We start from the raw sequence: 18,352 nt of genomic DNA, 5'->3' as shown, positions 1-18,352 counted from the left end.
CTCGCTTCAGTTTCACCCCACCCAGACTGGCACAGCTGAGGCATAGTAAGCCAGCTAGGAACAAGTAAGAAAAGCAGAGGGTATTAAGAGCAGACACAGAGCCAGAGGATTGCAGTTCACAGAGACTTGCTCTGCGGTGAACTCAGCAGATTTTTCCATTGACAAAGGCAATGACCAGCACAGTGGCTGAGGACCTTATGCAGATCTCTGCTAGCTTTCACCCCACAAGTACTCACATTCACTGACACCAGCACCTGAATCCTTCACCCCACTGAACCTCAGAAACCACATCAATAGCCATCCAAGGTCTCTGATGTGGTGCAAGTATAAGACACCAGTGATCCTAGACAATTACTACCCCCATCAGAGCCGAGGAGCAATGCCTGCAGTCAGCTAGGGCTTCTGCAGCTGCATGAATTCAAGTTGCAAGCCTAGACCACCCAGCTGAACCCCACCACCATGTCTGTGCTTGGTGCTAGCCCCTCTAGCTGTGCACCTGCACATCACCAGCCTGACACCTCTCATTGGCCTCCACTGCAATGCATATGCCTTGTGGGGGAGGATGTGCAGCCATGAGTGAGTGCATCAACAGACAGAGGCTTCTGAGCCTGAATCAGGTCCTGCCTTCTGTCACTTGCCAGCACCATGGCACTGATCTGTAGCTAGGCCCTCCAGCTGTGTATCTGCATGCCTCCAGCTCAACCCCTGTCGCTGAACTCCACTACAGTGTGCAGACCTGAGGAAGAGTGTGCAGTCACAGGAGAGCATGCCAAAAGCCAGGGACTCTGCAGCTGCCAGTGAGCCCATAGTTGACCCCAGGCCTTGCTACTTGACCTAGTCCCTATCACTAGGTGTGTGTCTGCAACTTGGCCTTGCAATACATGGACGCCTGAAGCTGGCCCCTGAAGACAGTGTATGCACAGCACTAGCTCTGGCCACCACACTGCCTGCCCTTAGTCCCCACCTGCCAGAACTATTGGGGATGCTTAGGACTCCAGCAGCCCTTACAGACACTGCAGACCCCAACAGTGCTCATCAAGGACCACATAGTTGTCAATACCAGCAGCCTGAGCCAAAGAGACAGCACACGCCTCCCAGACCTGGTGCCACCATGCACCCCCACACTTGATGCCCTGCTCCATTAGACCCATGGTCACAGCACAGTCTAGAATGCCCCCACCTGCAAGGTAAAGACTTCCCTTACCAAAGTCAGTCCACAAAGTCTAGAAAAGGTGACTGCTTCAACAAATGCACAGACACCTACACAAGTCTACAAGGATCATGAAAATCAGGGAAATATGTTACCACCAAAAGAACACACAGTAAAGTGGCCCCAAAGAAATGGAGATCCAGGAAATGTCTAACAAAGAATCTGAAATAATTGTTCTAAAGATACTCAGAGAGCTACAAGAGAAAACAGAGAAACAATTTAATGATATAGGGAAAACAATACAAGAACAAATTGAGAGGTTCAATAGATAGAAAACATTATAAAAAAACAATTTTGGAGATGAAGAATATAATGACTGAACTGAAGAATTCAATAGAGAGCTTCATCAGCAGACTTGAACAAGCAAGAGAAAATAAATGAGCTACAAGACATAATTAGGGGCTGGCCCCGTGGCTTAGCAGTTAAGTGTGCATGCTCCGCTACTGGTGGCCCAGGTTCGGATCCAGGCGTGCACCGATGCACCACTTGTTCAGCCAAGCTGAGATGGCGTCCCACATACAGCAACTAGAGGGATGTGCAACTATGACATACAACTATCTACTGGGGCTTTGGGGAGAAAAGGGAAAAAAAAAAGGAGGAGGATTGGCAATAGATGTTAGCTCAGGGCTGGTGTTCCTCAGAAAAAAGAGGAGGATTGGCATGGATGTTAGCTCAGGGCTGATCTTCCTCACAAAAAAAAAAAAAAGACAGATCAATTAAAATTATCCAATCAGAGAAGAAAAATAACAAAATGAAAAGGAATTAAGGAAGCCTACAGGATTTATGGGATGCAATCAAAGAAATAATGAATACATTACTGGAGCCCGACCAGGAAAAGAGAGGGAGAAAGAGAAAGTTTATTTAAAAAAATAATGGCTAATAACTTCCCAACCCTGGAGAGAGATTTAGACATCCAAGTTCATGAAGCTTATACATTGCCTCAAAATTTCAACTCAAAATGATCTTCTCTAATACACATAATAATAAAACTATCTAAAACCAAAGACAAGAGAATTATAAAAGCAGCAAGAGAAAAATTTCTCAGCAGAGACTTTGCAAGAGAGGAGAAAATGGGGTGATATAGTCAAATGCTAAAAGAAAGAAATTCAACCAAGAATGCTTTACCCAGAAAAGTTGTCTTACAGAATTGAAAGTGAAATAAAAACTTTTCCTAATAAACAAAAGCTGAGAGAATTCATCACCACTAAACTTGCCTTACAAGAAATGCTAAAAGAAGTTCTACAAGTTGAAACAAAAGGATGCTAATTAGTTACATGAAAATATGCAACGTACTGGTAAAAATAAGCATACAGTCAAATTCAGAATACACTAATATTATAATATTGTGATGTGTTAACTACTTAACTCTACTATAAAGGTTAAAGGACAAAAGTATTAAAAGCAGCTATAGCTCCAACAGTTTGTTAAGGGATACACAATATAAAAAGATGCAGTTCCCATCACAAGAAAAACATTTGTAACTGTGTATGGTAACAGATGTTAACTAGTCTTATTGTAGTGATTACTTTGCAATATGTATAAATACTAAATCATTATGTTGTACACCTGATACTAATATAACGATATATGTCGATTATACCACAATTAAAAAAAAACATGTAAATGGTGACATCAAAAATATAAAACAGGGGAGTAAAAGGATAGAATTTTTGGAACGTGACCAAAGTTAAATTGCTATCAGGATGAAACAGACTGTTATAGGGGCCGGCCCCGTGGCTTAGCGGTTAAGTGCACATGCTCTGCAAGTGGCAGCCCGAGTTTGGATCTTGGGCGCACACCGATGCACCTCTTGTCTGGTCATGCTGAGGTGGCGTCCCACAGACAGCAACTAGCAGGATGTGCAATGATGACATACAACTATCTACTGGGGCTTTGGGGAGAAAAGGGGGAAAAAAGGAGCAGGATTGGCAATAGATGTTAGCTCAGGGCCAGTCTTCCTCACACAAAAAAACAGACGGTTATATATATGTAAGATGTTTTATGTGGGCCTCATGGGAACCACAAAGCAAACATCTAAAGTAGATACACAAAAGAGAAATACAAGGTAATCAAGCATACCACTACAGAAAATCATCAATTTACAAAAGAAGGCAGAAAGAAAGGAAGAAAAAAATGGAACTACAAAGCAGCCAGAAAACAATTAATAAGATGGCATTAATTAGTCAAAATAAATAAGAAGGCATTAGTTAGTCATTAAGCATCAGTAATTCTCTAAATGTTAATGAATTGAATTTTCTGATCAAAAGGCACTGAGTGGCTGGATGGACAAAAAAACAAGACCCAACTATACTGCCTATGAGGGACTCACTTGAGCCTTAAGGACACACAGAAGCTGAAAGTAAAGGGATGGTAAGATATATTCCATGCAAGTGGAAACCAAAGGAGAGCAGGGGTAGCTATATTTATATTATACAAAATAGACTTTAAGCTAAAAACAGTAATGAGAGACTAACATGGTCATTATGTAATAATAAGGAGGTCAATTCATCAAGAGGATGTAACAATCTTAAATATATATGCACCCAACATTGGTGCACCTAAAATATATTAAGCAAGTACTAACAGATCTGAAGTGAGAAATGGACAACACAATAATAGTAGGGGAACTCAATACACCCCTATCAACAATGGATAGATCATCCAGATAAAAAATCAACAAGGAAACGCTGGACTTGAACCAGACATTAGACCAAAGGGAACGAACAGACATACACAGAACATTCCATTTAACAGCAGCAGAATTCACATTCTTCCCAAGTGCATATGGCACATTCTCCAGTATAGAGCACATGTTAGGTCACAAAACAAAGCTTAGGAAATTTAAGAAGACTGACATAATACCAAGTATGTTTTCCACCTACAATGGCATAAAACTAGAGATCGACAACAGAAATGAAGCTGGAAAATTAACAAATATGTGAGGATTAAACAACATGCTCCAGAACTACCAATAAGTCAAAGAAGAAATCAAGAAATAACAAAACAAGAAAAAATGGAAGCATAACATATGAAAACCTATAGGATGCAGCAGTTCTATAAAGAAACTTATAGCGATAAATGCCTACATTAAGAGAAAAGAAAGATCTCAAACAAAGAACCTTACTTTACACAACAAGGAACTAGAAAAGCTAAGCCCAATGTTAATAGAAGGAAGGAAATAACAAAGATCAGAGTGGAAATAAATGAAATAGAGACCAGAAAACAACAGAAAAGAACGATGAAACTAAGAGCTGGGTTTTTTTTTTGAAAAGATAAACAAAATTGACAAAACTTGAACTAGACTAACTCATAAAAAAAGAGGACTCAAATAAATCAAATCAGAATTTAAAGAGGAGACATTACAACTGATACTAAAGAAATACAAAGGATCATGAGAGACTACTATGAACAACTGCATATCAACAAACTGGATAATCTAGAAGAAATGGATAAAATCCTAAAAGACATATGAACTATCAAGAGGGAATCAGGAAGAAATAGAAAATCTGAACAGACCAATAACAAATAAGAAGATTGAATCAGTAATCAAAAACCTTCCAAAACAGAAAAGCCCAGGACCAGATGGTTTCACTGGTGAATTCTACCAAACATTTAAAGAATAATTAACACCAATCCTTCTCAAGCTCTTCCAAAAAAATTGAAGAGGAAGAAATACTTTCAAACTCAATTTATGAGGCCAGCATTATCCTGTTACCAAAGCCAGAGAAGGATACTATAAGAAAATAAAATTACAGATCAATAACCCTGATAAATACAGATGCAAAAATTCTCGACAAAATATTAGCAAACCAATTTCAACAGCACATTAAAAGGATAATTCACCACGATCAAGTGGGATTTACCCCTGGGATGCAAGGATTGTTCAACATATGCAAATCAATAAATGTAATATACCACACTAAGAGTACGAAAGAAAAAAGGGATATGATTGGCTCAGATGTAGAAAAGGCATTTGACATAATACACCATCCTTTCATGATAACAATGCTCAACAAATTGGGTATAGAAGGAACATACCTCAACACTATAAAGGCCATATATGAAAAAATTCACAGCCAATATCATATTCAATTCTAAAAGGTTGAAAGCTTTTCCTCTAAGATCAGGAAAAAGACAACAAGGCCCACTCTCACCATTCCTACTCAATATAGTACTGGAAATCCTAGCTAGAGCAATTAGGCAAGACAAAGAAATAAAAGGCATCCAAATTAGAAAGGAAGAAATAAAACTACCTTTGCAGATGATATAATCTTACATATAGAAAATCCTAAGACTTCAAAAACTTCTTAGAATTAATAAATGAATTTAGTAAACTTGCAGGATACAAAGTCAACATACAGCAGACAAGTTGCATTTCTACCCACTAATAACAAAACATTTGAAAGAGAAATAAATAAATTATTCCCATTTACAATAGCATCCAAAAATAAAATATCTAGGAATAAATTTCACCAAGGAGGTGAAATATCTGTACACTGAAAACAAGACTTTGATAAAAGAAATTGAAGACAACACGAACAAATGGGAAGATATCCAATATTCATGTATTACAAGAATTATATTGTTAAAATGTCCATATTACCCAAAGCCATCTATAGATTCAATGAAATCCCTCTCAAAATTCCAACAGCATTTTTCACAGAAATAGAAAAAGCAATCCTTTAAATTTTGTGGAGTGACGAAAGACCCCAAATAGCCAAAGCAATCCTAACAGTATGACAAACAGTATGGAAGTTTCTCAACATCTTAAAACTAGAACTACCATATGATCCAGCAATCCTACTTCTGGGTGTATATCTTAAGGAATTGAAATCAGATACCTTCACCCTAACATTAATTGCAGCCTTATTCACAATACCCAAGATATGAAAACAACCTAATTGTCCATCAATGGATGAATGTAAAAGAAAATGTGATATATATATATGTACCACATTATTTATATATGTATACGGATATTATATATACATATGAATACTATTCAGCCATGAAAAGAAGGAATTTCTGCCATTGGAGACAACCTGGATGAACCTTGAAGGCATTATACTAAGTGAAATACATCAGACAGAGAAAGACAAATAGTGTATGATGTCACTTATATGTGGAATCTAAAAAAGCCAAACACAGAGAAACAAGAGACTAGTGTGGTAGTTAGTGGGGGCTTGGGTAGCAGAAATAGGGAGATATTGGTCAAAGGGTACAAACTCCCAGTTACAATATTTACAAGTTCTGGGGATCTAATGTACAGTATGTGATTATAGCCAAGGATACTGTATTATATACTTGAAAGTTGGTGAGAGAATAAATCTTCATAGTTCTCACCACAAAAAAAGAAATGGTAATTATGTGACAGGATAGAGGTGTTAGGCAATGCTAAAGGTGGTAATCATTTTGCAATATATAAATGTATCAAATCAACATGGTGTACACCTTAAACTTACACAGTGTTATATATCAATTATATTTCAATAATGCTGGGGGGAAGATGTTCCAGAGGGAGAAAGATACCAGCAACACGGCAGTGTAGGAAGCCCTGGATTCTCCTTCTCTCTTACAAATGCACTGATTCAGCAAAAATTCATGGAGAAACTCCTGTTGTGATGAATCCTAAACTGAATGAAAGGCTCCTTTACTCCAGGAGAATGCAAAACCAGACTCATTAAAGCCAGTAAGGAGACTCATGACACTTTCTCATCAGAGACCCTATGCTGGTGCAGTGTCTTACAAGCAGGAAGAGACCACCTAGCTCCCAGCTTCACCCAGCAGAGGAAAGGGATTTGTTTGCAGCTCCAGCACCCATATATTTCCAAGGGGGCTGCCCAAAGAACTGGAGTCTCTCTTGCTAGTTCTGGGAGCTCTGATGGGTCTTAATAGTCTAGTTGTTCAAGGGACAAGAGAGATGGTAGCTTGGGCTAGTAGACATCAATAGTACTCCATACTGCTCACCACAGAGTGAGTGGATGAATAATCCCAGCTGTCAACTTCCACCTTGGGAGGGAAAGAGTTGATCCATTTGTCCACAGTCCCAAGTACCAACAGAAATCTTGGAGCTGACAATATGCTAACTGAACTGAAAAATGCTCTAGAGGGGTTCAACAGCAGACTAGATCGAGAAGAATAAAGGATCAGCAAAGTAAAAGACAAATCATTGGAAATTACTTAATAAGAAGAGTAAACAAGGTAAAAGAATGAAAAAGAGTGAAGAAAGCTTAAGGGACTAATAGGACATCATCAAAAAGACTAATATATGCATTACGGGAGCTCCAGAAGAAGAATAGGAAGGAAAGGATCAGAAAGCATATTTAAGAAATAATGGCTAATGGCTAAAAACTTCCCAAATCAGAGGAAAGAAATGGATGTCCAGATGGAGGAAGACCAAAGAAGCTCAAATAAGTTGAACCCACAGAAATCCATACCAAGACACATTATAATCAAATGGTCAAAATTCAAAGACAGAGAATTTTGAAAGTATAAAAAGAAACGTGAGTTGTCATATACATGGGAATCCCCATAAAACTATGAGTGGATTTTCCAGCAGAAACTACACAGGCCAGAAGGTGGTGGGGTGATATATTCAAAGTGTTGAAATAAAAAACTGCCAATGAAGAATACTACTCCAGGCAAAACTGTTCTTCAAAAATTAAGGAGATATGAAATCTTTCCAGACAAATAAAAGCTGAATGAGTTAATGACTACTAGATCTGCCTTACATGAAATGCTAAAGGGAGTGATGTCAGAATCGTGGTGGCATAAAGCATCCCTCCTTTAAAAAAAAAATCCACATATATTTATTATGTATCAAGTCTATTTTAGATACTCACAAAAGAACAGAAGATGGGGAAAAATAGTTCCCAAGCTTCAAGAAATTAAATATTTAGATGTAAATACACAAAATATGATGTTAAAAGAGTAAAATACTAATTGCTAGTGGGTGTCGGAGTAAAGAAATAATGCAATAAAACTTTTAAAAAATTTTAGCTGGATTACTCTAAAGAATCATAAAGAGAGAGAGTTTCCACGTATCAAATGAATTTGATTTTGTTTGTTTTTCCACAGATTTTTTATTGTGTTAAAATACACATAACATAAAGTTTACCATCTTAACCACTTTTAAGTGTATAGTCCAGTGGTATTAAATACATTCACATTGTTGTGCAGCTATCACTACCATCCACCCCCATAACTGTTTTCATCTTGTAAAACTGAAACTCTATACCTATTTAAAAATAACTCTATTTATCCCTCCTCCAAGCCACTGCCAATCACCATTCTACTTTCTGGATCTATGATTTTGACTATGCTAAGTACCTCATATCAGTGGAATGATACAGTATTTGTCTTTTTATAACTGGTTAATTTCACTTAGCATAATGTCCTCAAAGTTCATCCATGTTTAGCATATGGCAAAATTTCCATCCTTTTTAAGGCTGAATAATATTCCACTGCTTGTATATAACATATTTTGCTTTATCCATTCATTCATTGATGGACACTTCGGTTGCTTCCAAGTTTTAGCTATTGTGAATAACGCTGCTGTGAATATGGGTATACAAATATCTCTTCCAGACACTGCTTTTAATTCTTTTAGTATATATTCAGAAGTGGAGTTGCTGGGTCATATGGCTATTCTACTTTTAATTGACTGAGAAACTTCCATACTGTCTTCTACAGTGGCATACTATTTTACATTCATTCCCACCCACAGAGCACAAGGTTTCCAATTTCTCCACATCCTCACCAACAATTGTTTATTTCTGTGGTTTTTTTTTGTTTGTTTGTTTTGCTTAGGAAGATTTGCCCTGAGCTAACATCTGTCACCAATCTTCCTCTTTTTGCTTAAGGAAGATTGGCCCTGAGCTGACATCCATTGTCAATCTTCTGCTATTTTTTTTTTCACTTGAGGATGATTAGCCCTGAGCTACCATCAGTGCCAGTCTTCCTCTATTTGTATGTGGGTCACCACCGCAGCATGGCTTGATGAGTGGTATAGGTCTGCATCCAGCATCCAAACCCATGAACCCAGGCTGCCGAAGCAGAGTGCATGGAACTTTAACCATTCGGCCACAGGCTGGGCCCCCAACCCCGCTGCTCTTTTTTTGATAGTAGCCATCATAATGGGTGTGAGGTAGGATCTCATTGCAGGGTTTTTGGCAGGGCGTGGGGTTGTCGTTTTGGTGAGGAATATTCACTCTGAGCTAACATCTGTTGCCAATCTTCCTCTTTTTGCTTGAGGAAGATTAGCCCTGAGCTAACATCCGTGGCAATCTTCCTCTATTTTGTATGTGGATCACCACTACAGCATGGCTTAACGGTGGTGTAGGTCTGCACCTGGGATCTGGACCCGCAAACCCGGGCCACCAAAGAAGAGTGCGCCATGCTTAACCACTACGCCACAGGGTCAGCCTCTCATTGTAGTTTTGATTTGCATTTCCCTAATGATTAGTGATGTCGAGCTTCTTTTCATGTGCTTATTAACCATTTGTATGTCTTCTTTGGAGAAATGTCTGCTCAAGTCCTTTGCCCATTTTTGAATTGGGCTGTTTGCTTTTTGTCATTGAGTTTTAGGAGTTTTCTACATATTCTATTATCAATCTCTTATCAGATATATAATTTGCAAATATTTTCTTCCATAAAACAGTGAGAAAGCAATTAATAAGATGGCATTAGTAAGTCCTTACGTTTGGGACTGAATAATTCTTTGTTGTATGGATTGTTCCGTGCATTGTAGGATGTTTAGCTGTATCCCTGACTTCCACCCTCTAGAAGCCAGTATGAGTCCCACCCCAGTCCTGAAAACCAAAAATGTCTGCAAGCATTGTGTCTAGTAGGCAAAAGCCATTAATGCTGCTAACTATGCTACAATGCACAGAACAATCCCCCTCACCCCTACCTCTCACAACAAAGAATTGTCTGGCCTAAAATATCAATAACGCTGAGGTTGAGAATCCCTAATGTAACTCACATCCCTTTAGTTGCCACACAACTCAATTTGGTGACAATTTCCCCTAATAATGTATGTGACTTTACAACTAATGAGACTTTCTACCCTCTAGAGGACAAATATCACCACAAACTCAATGACCCCAAAACTTTACCATCATTTTCTACTCTACCTAGAATAGGAAGTTTCTGCATGTACAGAAATTACACTGACGAGCATGCTGTAGGGGCTAGATGTTTACAAAAACAAAATTTGGTAAAGAGCTCAGAAAAAGGAAGTACATTTCCAGTTAAAGTGTCTTTATGGATCTAATCAGGAAAAAAAAAAACTTACTACCTAAAATCAAGGTCGTTTACCATAGGTCTATAGATTTGTCTACTTTAAATGATATTACTTCATGCATAAGCTATATCTTTCAATATTACAACCCCATAGGCATATTTTAACCAGAAACCAATAATTTGGTGACATGTGATGACTTGTATTAGGTCTATGGAATAAGATTTTTATTGGCTGTTGACTATAAATCATATACAGTTTTTATCTTGAAAAGCTAATGCCTACTTCAGAATTATAGCAAACCCAACTCAAGACCATTCTAGTTAACTAGTGTCCATAGATGATCTCGTCAAAGAATGATAGTTCACTCAGATTGAAATACAGTGATGATTGAGGGCAAATTTTCAACAGTTTATTTTTGCCCCCAAGCTCTGCAGGAGGCTTACAAAATGGCATTGTTTTCCAAAAATAAGTACAAAAGCTGATCGATTGACCCAGACTTATCATGTCCTAGATGCATTAACACAAGCGATCACTAGGATTGGACAGACATTACTTTGAAATCAAGATGCTTTAGATGTTATACCTGTCTCTTAGAAGAAATCTGTACTATTTGGAGAGAAGACTGTTATACATCTGCAATTCTCACAGAGGGCTTTAAAATCATTTGAAATCACTGCTAATACTAAAGAAACAGTAAATAAGATAAACAACCTAGGGGACGCCTAGCTGACATCCCGCTACCTGGCTCTAAATTTATCTGGCCAGTACTGAGATTTATTTTCCTGGTTTTACTTGGGGAAACATTGAATCATAGATCTGGAGTACTTTTACGTTCCTCTTAATCTTACTGCTCATTTGTTCATATCTCACTTACATTTTAAACACTGCTCTAATGTAGCCATTGTCTTGCCAGATGGTGCAACTATGATTCTGATACAAAAGCAGAACAAAATTTTAATAGTCACCAAATCCTCTATCTCATCTCCTCCTCAAATTCCTGGCATTCATATTGATCTAGACAATACTTAAGAGTTCTCTCCTAAGACCTGGCTAAGGAAGGCCTAAAGGGAGGACTGAGGATGAAAAATTTCACTCTCCCAAAGAACATGAACTGCATATGTGCAGTAAATTGTGTATTTCAATGTAGCTAATGGTCCACACATTTATAGGAAGCTAACAAACTGGACTAGACAGTTCATAACCTGAAGCCCTCACTCATCAGCAAGCCTCTTGGAACAGACCCACTCTTGAAATCCAACATATCAGTGGTTAGCCCTGCTTTGTTCTAGTAAAAACTCTTGTTTCATTTAAGTCTAAACTAAACTTCACCATCACAAATTCTATATAATCTTCCAAGAAGTTGCATTTCTACTTGAGGCTCCCTCCTTGTGCAAATGAGAATTCCATATAAATTCAGAATTTTTTGTTTTTCAGAATCAAGAAAATTTGATTTTCTTTAACACTAATATACACTAGGCAAGACTTCACTCATTAACAAATTACACATATAATTTTGTCCTATAGAATTGAATAACAGAGCATGGAATAATCAGAATTTAGGAACTAAGAAGAAAATTATGGTCATTACCTCCTCCAATTAAATTTCTACACTGTTTGGTATGCAGCCGACATCTTCCTTCATAACAGAAGGCTTGACCAGAATCACAAGACTGTCCATCACGTGCAAAAGTGTCAGGCACACAGTGTCCGGTAACCCCATTGCAATATTCAGTGAAATCACACTCATCAAGTGATTTCCTACAAAGTATACCAATTGGTCTTATCTACCAGGGAAAAAGAACACAAGAAAAGATTACATATCAATGATATTCAAGTTTTCTTTCTCTTCAGGCTTTTAATTTCCATTCATTTTTTTCTAAGTTGCTAAGAGGAAGGAGGAAATTAAAGTCTTCTTGTCAACTACTTAAGCACTGCATAGCAATTTAGGTGATTGAATTTATTGTGCATAAAGATGAGGGTAATACTTATGAGAGAAGTGAGAAACTCAAAGATAAACAGACCAGCATAACTATAAAAAAGAAAGAGCTACGGAATTAATGTAAAAATTACTTTGAACCTATTATGGCTATGCTCACATCATTTCTCCATATGCCATCCTTAAAGCAGAAATCAGCAACCATTTACAAAACAATAAATACACATCAGAAACATTTAGAAAAAAGTTTGTAGATTTTAAAAGAAGATAATTTAACGACACATAGGAGAAGGTTTATTTCACATATCATATTGCAAATAACTATTAAAAACAAAACTTCCCCAATTATGTATCTCTGATCTCTTCAGCACTTATTTTTTGGATGATTGCTTCTAGGGTTTCCTTTCTGTAGCCGCAGTTCCTCATGGCTATCATCACTATCCTATGCAAACTCCCCCCCAAAAAACTGGATTTTCTGTATACCTTTTCTCACTTTGTCAACAAGTATTTGCTACCTGTAGCAAATTTGACACAAATTCTCCAAGTTATAGGTGAGAAGACAAAACATAATACTGTATCACCCAAGTTTATGGAGTTGACATTCAAATCAAAACCAATGATCAAAATTATTTCTAAAGGAAAATACATATAAGTACAATGAGAAAGTATCAATACTTGTTTCCTCAGAATATGCTTCCTTTTACAAATGTGTATAAATGGCAATCTTACTTTTATTATAACTTCTTTTGTTATTAAGATTTTATTTTTTACAGCAGTTTAAGGATCACAGAAAATATGAGTGGAAAGTATAGAGATTTCCCATAAGGCTTCTGCTCCACACATGCAAAGCATCCCCTATTATCAACATCTCCCACTAGAGTGGTACATTTGTTACAATTGATGAACTTACACTGATACATCGTTATCACTCAAAGTCCATAGTTTACATTAAATTTCACTCTCGGTGTTGTACACTCTATGGGTTTAGACAAATGTATAATGACATGTATCTATTGTTACAGTATCATACAGGGTTTTTTCACTGCCCTAAAAATCCTTCATGCCCTGACTATTCATCTCCCCCTTGGTCTCTGGCAACCACTGATCTTTTTACTGTCTCCATAGTTTTGCCTTTTCCAGAATGTCATTTAGCTGAAATTATACACTATGTAACCTTTCAGATTAGCTTCTTTCACTCAACTTATTTTTCAATACTTAAAAATACCTAGTTCCTCAAATGCTCTTTGAACTAAATTTTATCATCCTAATTAATCCTTCATTAATGGGCATTCATTTTTCTTTCCTTAGCTCTCTAATTCCCAAACAGCCCTAAAACTTTAAAATTGTTGACTCCTTGTTTCTGAGTGTTTTCTCCTAAAATCCTTTGATTTTATTTTTGTTTTAGTTATTAATTTATTTTTATTCTTGTCAAGACTGTCAGTTTGTGTATGTAAAGTGTAATTTATGGTCAGGGCTGTGTCCCTTTAGAAAACTCAACCAGGGATGGTGGGTTAAATTATTGCCTCTGACTACCACATCAGCCTTGACTGCAAAGTAAAGAAAGTACTGTGTATATTAGAAAACAGTTACAGTTAATATTAATAATTAGGACTATACTGTGTCTGATAATGTAAAAGAAGAAGAGAGTAACATCAGCAAGATGGCAGAATAGGAGACTCCAGGCTGCATACCCACACAGCAACACCTATTTTAACAACTACCATGGATGAGGATACCTTACGGGAGCCTAGGAATCCAGCTGAAAGGTTACAGTTCTCTGGTGGAGCAAGAAACCTGAGAGTAGATGCATTGAAGAGGATAAGAAGAACAGCTGCACTTTACCCACATCACCCCTCCCCCAAGCTGGCACAGCTCAATGCCAAGAGAGACCCTATCAGCCCATGATTTCTCCAATAGGGGAAAATGAAAGTGATATGAAAGCCTGGTTTCCCCAGCCTTGTGAGACCCTCCCCAAGAAGCCCACTTTTGTCTCACCCCACCAAGAACACTGAGGGGATTGGCACAGGTGAATAGTATGGGGACACCTAGGAGTAGGGAAAATGGATGGGAGCTCACAGCAACCAGTATGAGGATCACAACAACCAGCCACATATCACATTACTTGGCTTGCAGACTCCAGCAAGAGCTCCATCAATGAAACAATAGGACACTTCACCTGAGGACACCCACAACTAGCCAAGAAACACCCCCAGCACTCCACACACACCCCCTGTAGCTGGCACACCACACCCCTAGCAGATTGTGCATGTGGGCCTCCAACAACAGCGTGCACAGTCTCACAAACAACACATGGATATCAGCAGCTGGGTTGACTCTGCTGCACTGGGAGAAAGTGCACAATCCTGAACACTTCAGGGCACTGCCTTAGGGAGAATAAATGTGGAGCTCTTCACACTTGGACTGTCTTTGTGGGCTTGAGAGAAGGCATGCTGTCCTAAGCTTGCCCCCACCATGACGGAATAAAGGAATGGAGCAAGCTCACCCATAGCAAAGGTCTGAGAGACCCCCCAAAACTCTAGCTCAGCTGACTTGTGACTAGCTTCTTTCTCTCCCTACGCCACTTAGTAAACACTGAAGAATATGGCTACTTCTTCAAATGTGAAGACAGGAATGCAAAGCTTTAATTAACATAAAGAATTAAGGAAACATGAAACCACCAAAGGAACAAAACAAAGCTCCCATGGGAGACGCCAAAGAAATGGAGATGTATAAACTGTCCAACAAAAAAATTAAAAATAATCATCTTAAGCACAGTGAGAGCACAGATAGACAAATAAACAAAATCAGAAAAGCCATACAATATGAAGTTTAACCAACAGAAAAATGATTTAAAAAAATAAATAGAAATTCTGGATCTGAAGAATACAATGGCTGAACTGAAAATTTCCATATAAAGAATGTCAAGAGCACAGTTGGTCAAGCATAAGAAACAGGGAACTGAAAGACAATCATTTGAAATTATCCAATCAGAGGAACAAAAAAATAAAGAATAGAGAAAGCCTATGGCGCTTATGGGACACCATCAAAAGAAACAATATATGCATTATGGGACTTCCAGAAGGAGCAGAGAAAGAGAAAGGCACAGAAAGCTTATTTAAAGAAATAATGACAGAAAATTTCCCAAATCTGGGGAGTGAAACATGCATAAAGCCTAAAGAATTCTAAACAGATTGAACATAGGGAGGTCTTCAAAAGACATGTTACAAATAAATTATCAAAAGTCAATGACAAGGAGAGAATTTTGAAGGCAGTGATAGAAAAGTGACTCATTATATATAAGGAAACCCACAAAAGACTATAAGCAGATTACTCAGCAGAAACCTCGAAGGCCAGGAGAGAGTGGGATGATATTTTCAAAGTGCTCAAAGAAAAAAAACCTGCCAACCAAGAATACTATATGCAATAAAGCTGTCCTTCAGAAATGACGAAGAGATAAGACTTTCTCATAAAAACAAAAGGTAAAGGAATTCATCACCACTAGACTTGTCTTACAAAAAATGCTAAAGAGAGTTCTTCAAGTCGAAATGAAAAGATGCTAGTTAGCAAGATGAAAACATATGAAAGTAAAAAAATCACTGTAAAGGTAAGCATATAGTCAAATTCAGAATACTCCAATACTGTAATATGGTGGTATGTAAATCACTTTTAACTGTAGTATAAAAGTTTAAAGACAAAAGTATTAAGAATAATTATACCTGAAAGAACATATTCATGGATACACAATATAAAAAGATGTTTAATTATGACATCAATAGCATAAAACGTGGAGGCAGAGAAGTAAAGGTGTAGGGTTTTTGTATGAGATCAAAGTTATCAGCTTAAAATAGACTTTTATAACTAAAAAATGCTTTTCGTGTAAACCTTGTGGTAATCACAAAAAAAACTTGTAGTCAATACACAAAATATAAAGAGAAACAAATCAAAGTGTACCACCACAAAAAAAAAATCATCACATCACAAAGTAAGTCAATAATAGAGGAAAAATGGGACAAAAGAAGTGCAAAATATATACAAAACAAATAATAATATGACAATAGCAAATCCTTCTTATCAATAATTACTTTGAAGGTAAATGAATTACACTCAACAACCAAAAGACATATAGTAGCTGGATAAATAAAAAATAATATCCAATTATATGCTGCCTACAAGTGACTCAAGCCTTCAGGATGCACACAGACTGAAAATGAAGGGATAGAAAAAAATAGTCCATGCAAACGGCAATCACAGAGAGCAGGGAGGGCTACATATAAATCAGATAAAATAGACTTTAAATCAAAAATTGTCACCAGAGACAAAGAAGGTTATTATATAATGATAAAGAGGTCAATTCATCAAGAGGATAAAACAATTGTAAATATATATATGTACCCACACCAGAATACCTATACAAAGCAAATATTAACAGAACTGAAGAGAGAAATAGTCACCCATACAGTAACAGTAGGTGACTTCACTACCCCACTTTCAATACTGACCAGATCATCCACTCAGAAAAATCCATAACAAAACAGTGGACTCGAACAACACTAGAGACCTAATGGACCTAACGAACATATACAGAATGTTCCATCCAACAGCAGCAGAATACACATTCTCCTCAAGTGCACATGGAACATTTTCCAGGACAGATCATAGGTTAGGCCAAAAATAAAGTCTTAACAAATTTAAGAATGAGATCATATCAAGCATCTCTTCTGACCACAATGATATAAAACTAGAAACCAATAGCAGAAGGAAAACTTGAAAATTCAAAAATATGTAGAAACTAAACAACACACTCCTGAACAAACAATGCGTCAAAGTAGAAATCAAAGGGAATAAAAACATATCTTGAGACAAAAGAAAAATGGAAATACAACATTTCAAAACTTAAGGGATGTGACACATACAGTTCTGAGGGGAACGTTCATGGTGATAAACACCTAGATTAAAAAGAGGAAAGATCTCAACCTACTTAATACCTCAAAGAACTAGAAAAAGAAGAACAAATGATGCTCAAAGTTAACAGAAGGAAGGAAATATTAAAGATTAGAGCAGGAATAAATAAAATAGAGATGAGGAAAACAAGAGAAAACATCAACGAAACTAAGAGCTGGTTTTTTGAAAAGATAAAATTGACAAACCTTTAGCTAGGCTAAGAAAAAAGAAAGAGATGTCTCATATAAATTATAAATGAAAGATGTGATATTACAACAGATATCACAGAAATACAAAAGACCATAAGAGACTACAATTATACACCAACAAATTGTATAGCCTAGAAGAAATGAATAAATTCCAAAAAATGACCTACCAAGATTGAATCACGAAGAAATAGAAAGACTGAGCATACCAATAATGAATAAGGAGATTGAATCAGTTATCAAAAACCTCCTAACTACAAAAAGCCCAGGGTCAGCTGGTTTCACAGGTCAATTCTACCAAACATTTAAGGAATAATTAATGCCCATCCTTCTCAACCTCTTCCCAAAAATTGCAGAGGAAGGAACATTTCCAAACTCATTTTACAAGGCCAAAACTACCCTGATACCAAAGCCAAACAAAGACACCACAATAAAAGAAAACTACAAGCCAATGTAGTTTTGACCTGATGAACAAGCCTGATGAACGTAGATGCAGAAATCCTCAACAAAATACTAGCAAACCAAAGTTAACAGCAAATTGAAAGGATAATATCCCATGATCAAGTGGGATTTATTTCTATGAATCAAGGATGGTTGAACATATGAAAATCAATAAATGTGATACACCACATTAACAAGGTGCCCTCGCTCACCATTCCTAGTAACTGGCTAGTACTGGAAGTCCTAGTCAGAGCAATTAGGCAAGAAAAAGAAATAAAAGACATCCAAATTGGAAAGGAAGAAGTCAAGTTGTCTCTGTTCACAAATGACATTATCCTATATATAGAAAACCCTAAAGACTCCACCAAAAAACT

The 18,352-nt window shown here is 37.2% G+C and overlaps 1 protein-coding gene across 7 annotated transcripts in view; it reads right to left on the bottom strand.

Annotated features, from left to right (window-relative positions):
* Window positions 1-18,352, bottom strand: part of LOC106800303 (disintegrin and metalloproteinase domain-containing protein 5-like) — a 184,608-nt gene that overhangs the window by 59,487 nt on the left and 106,769 nt on the right. For 5 of the 7 annotated variants that reach the window (XM_087418545.1, XM_087418543.1, XM_087418542.1 and 2 more), the window contains one exon: window positions 12,043-12,238. The exons of the other annotated variants lie outside the window; for them this stretch is intronic. In XM_087418545.1, the coding sequence (XP_087274671.1) occupies window positions 12,043-12,238 (196 nt within the window). The remainder of the gene's footprint in view (window positions 1-12,042; window positions 12,239-18,352) is intronic. 7 annotated transcript variants of the gene reach the window in all.

Source organism: Ceratotherium simum, chromosome 28 (assembly GCF_057802395.1).
Source record: "Ceratotherium simum simum isolate JZ-2026a chromosome 28, ASM5780239v1, whole genome shotgun sequence".
In the NCBI taxonomy this organism is placed as follows: Eukaryota; Metazoa; Chordata; class Mammalia; order Perissodactyla; family Rhinocerotidae; genus Ceratotherium; species Ceratotherium simum.
Note: the sequence above shows the minus strand (reverse complement) of the source record. Positions and strands in the feature narration are given on the sequence as shown.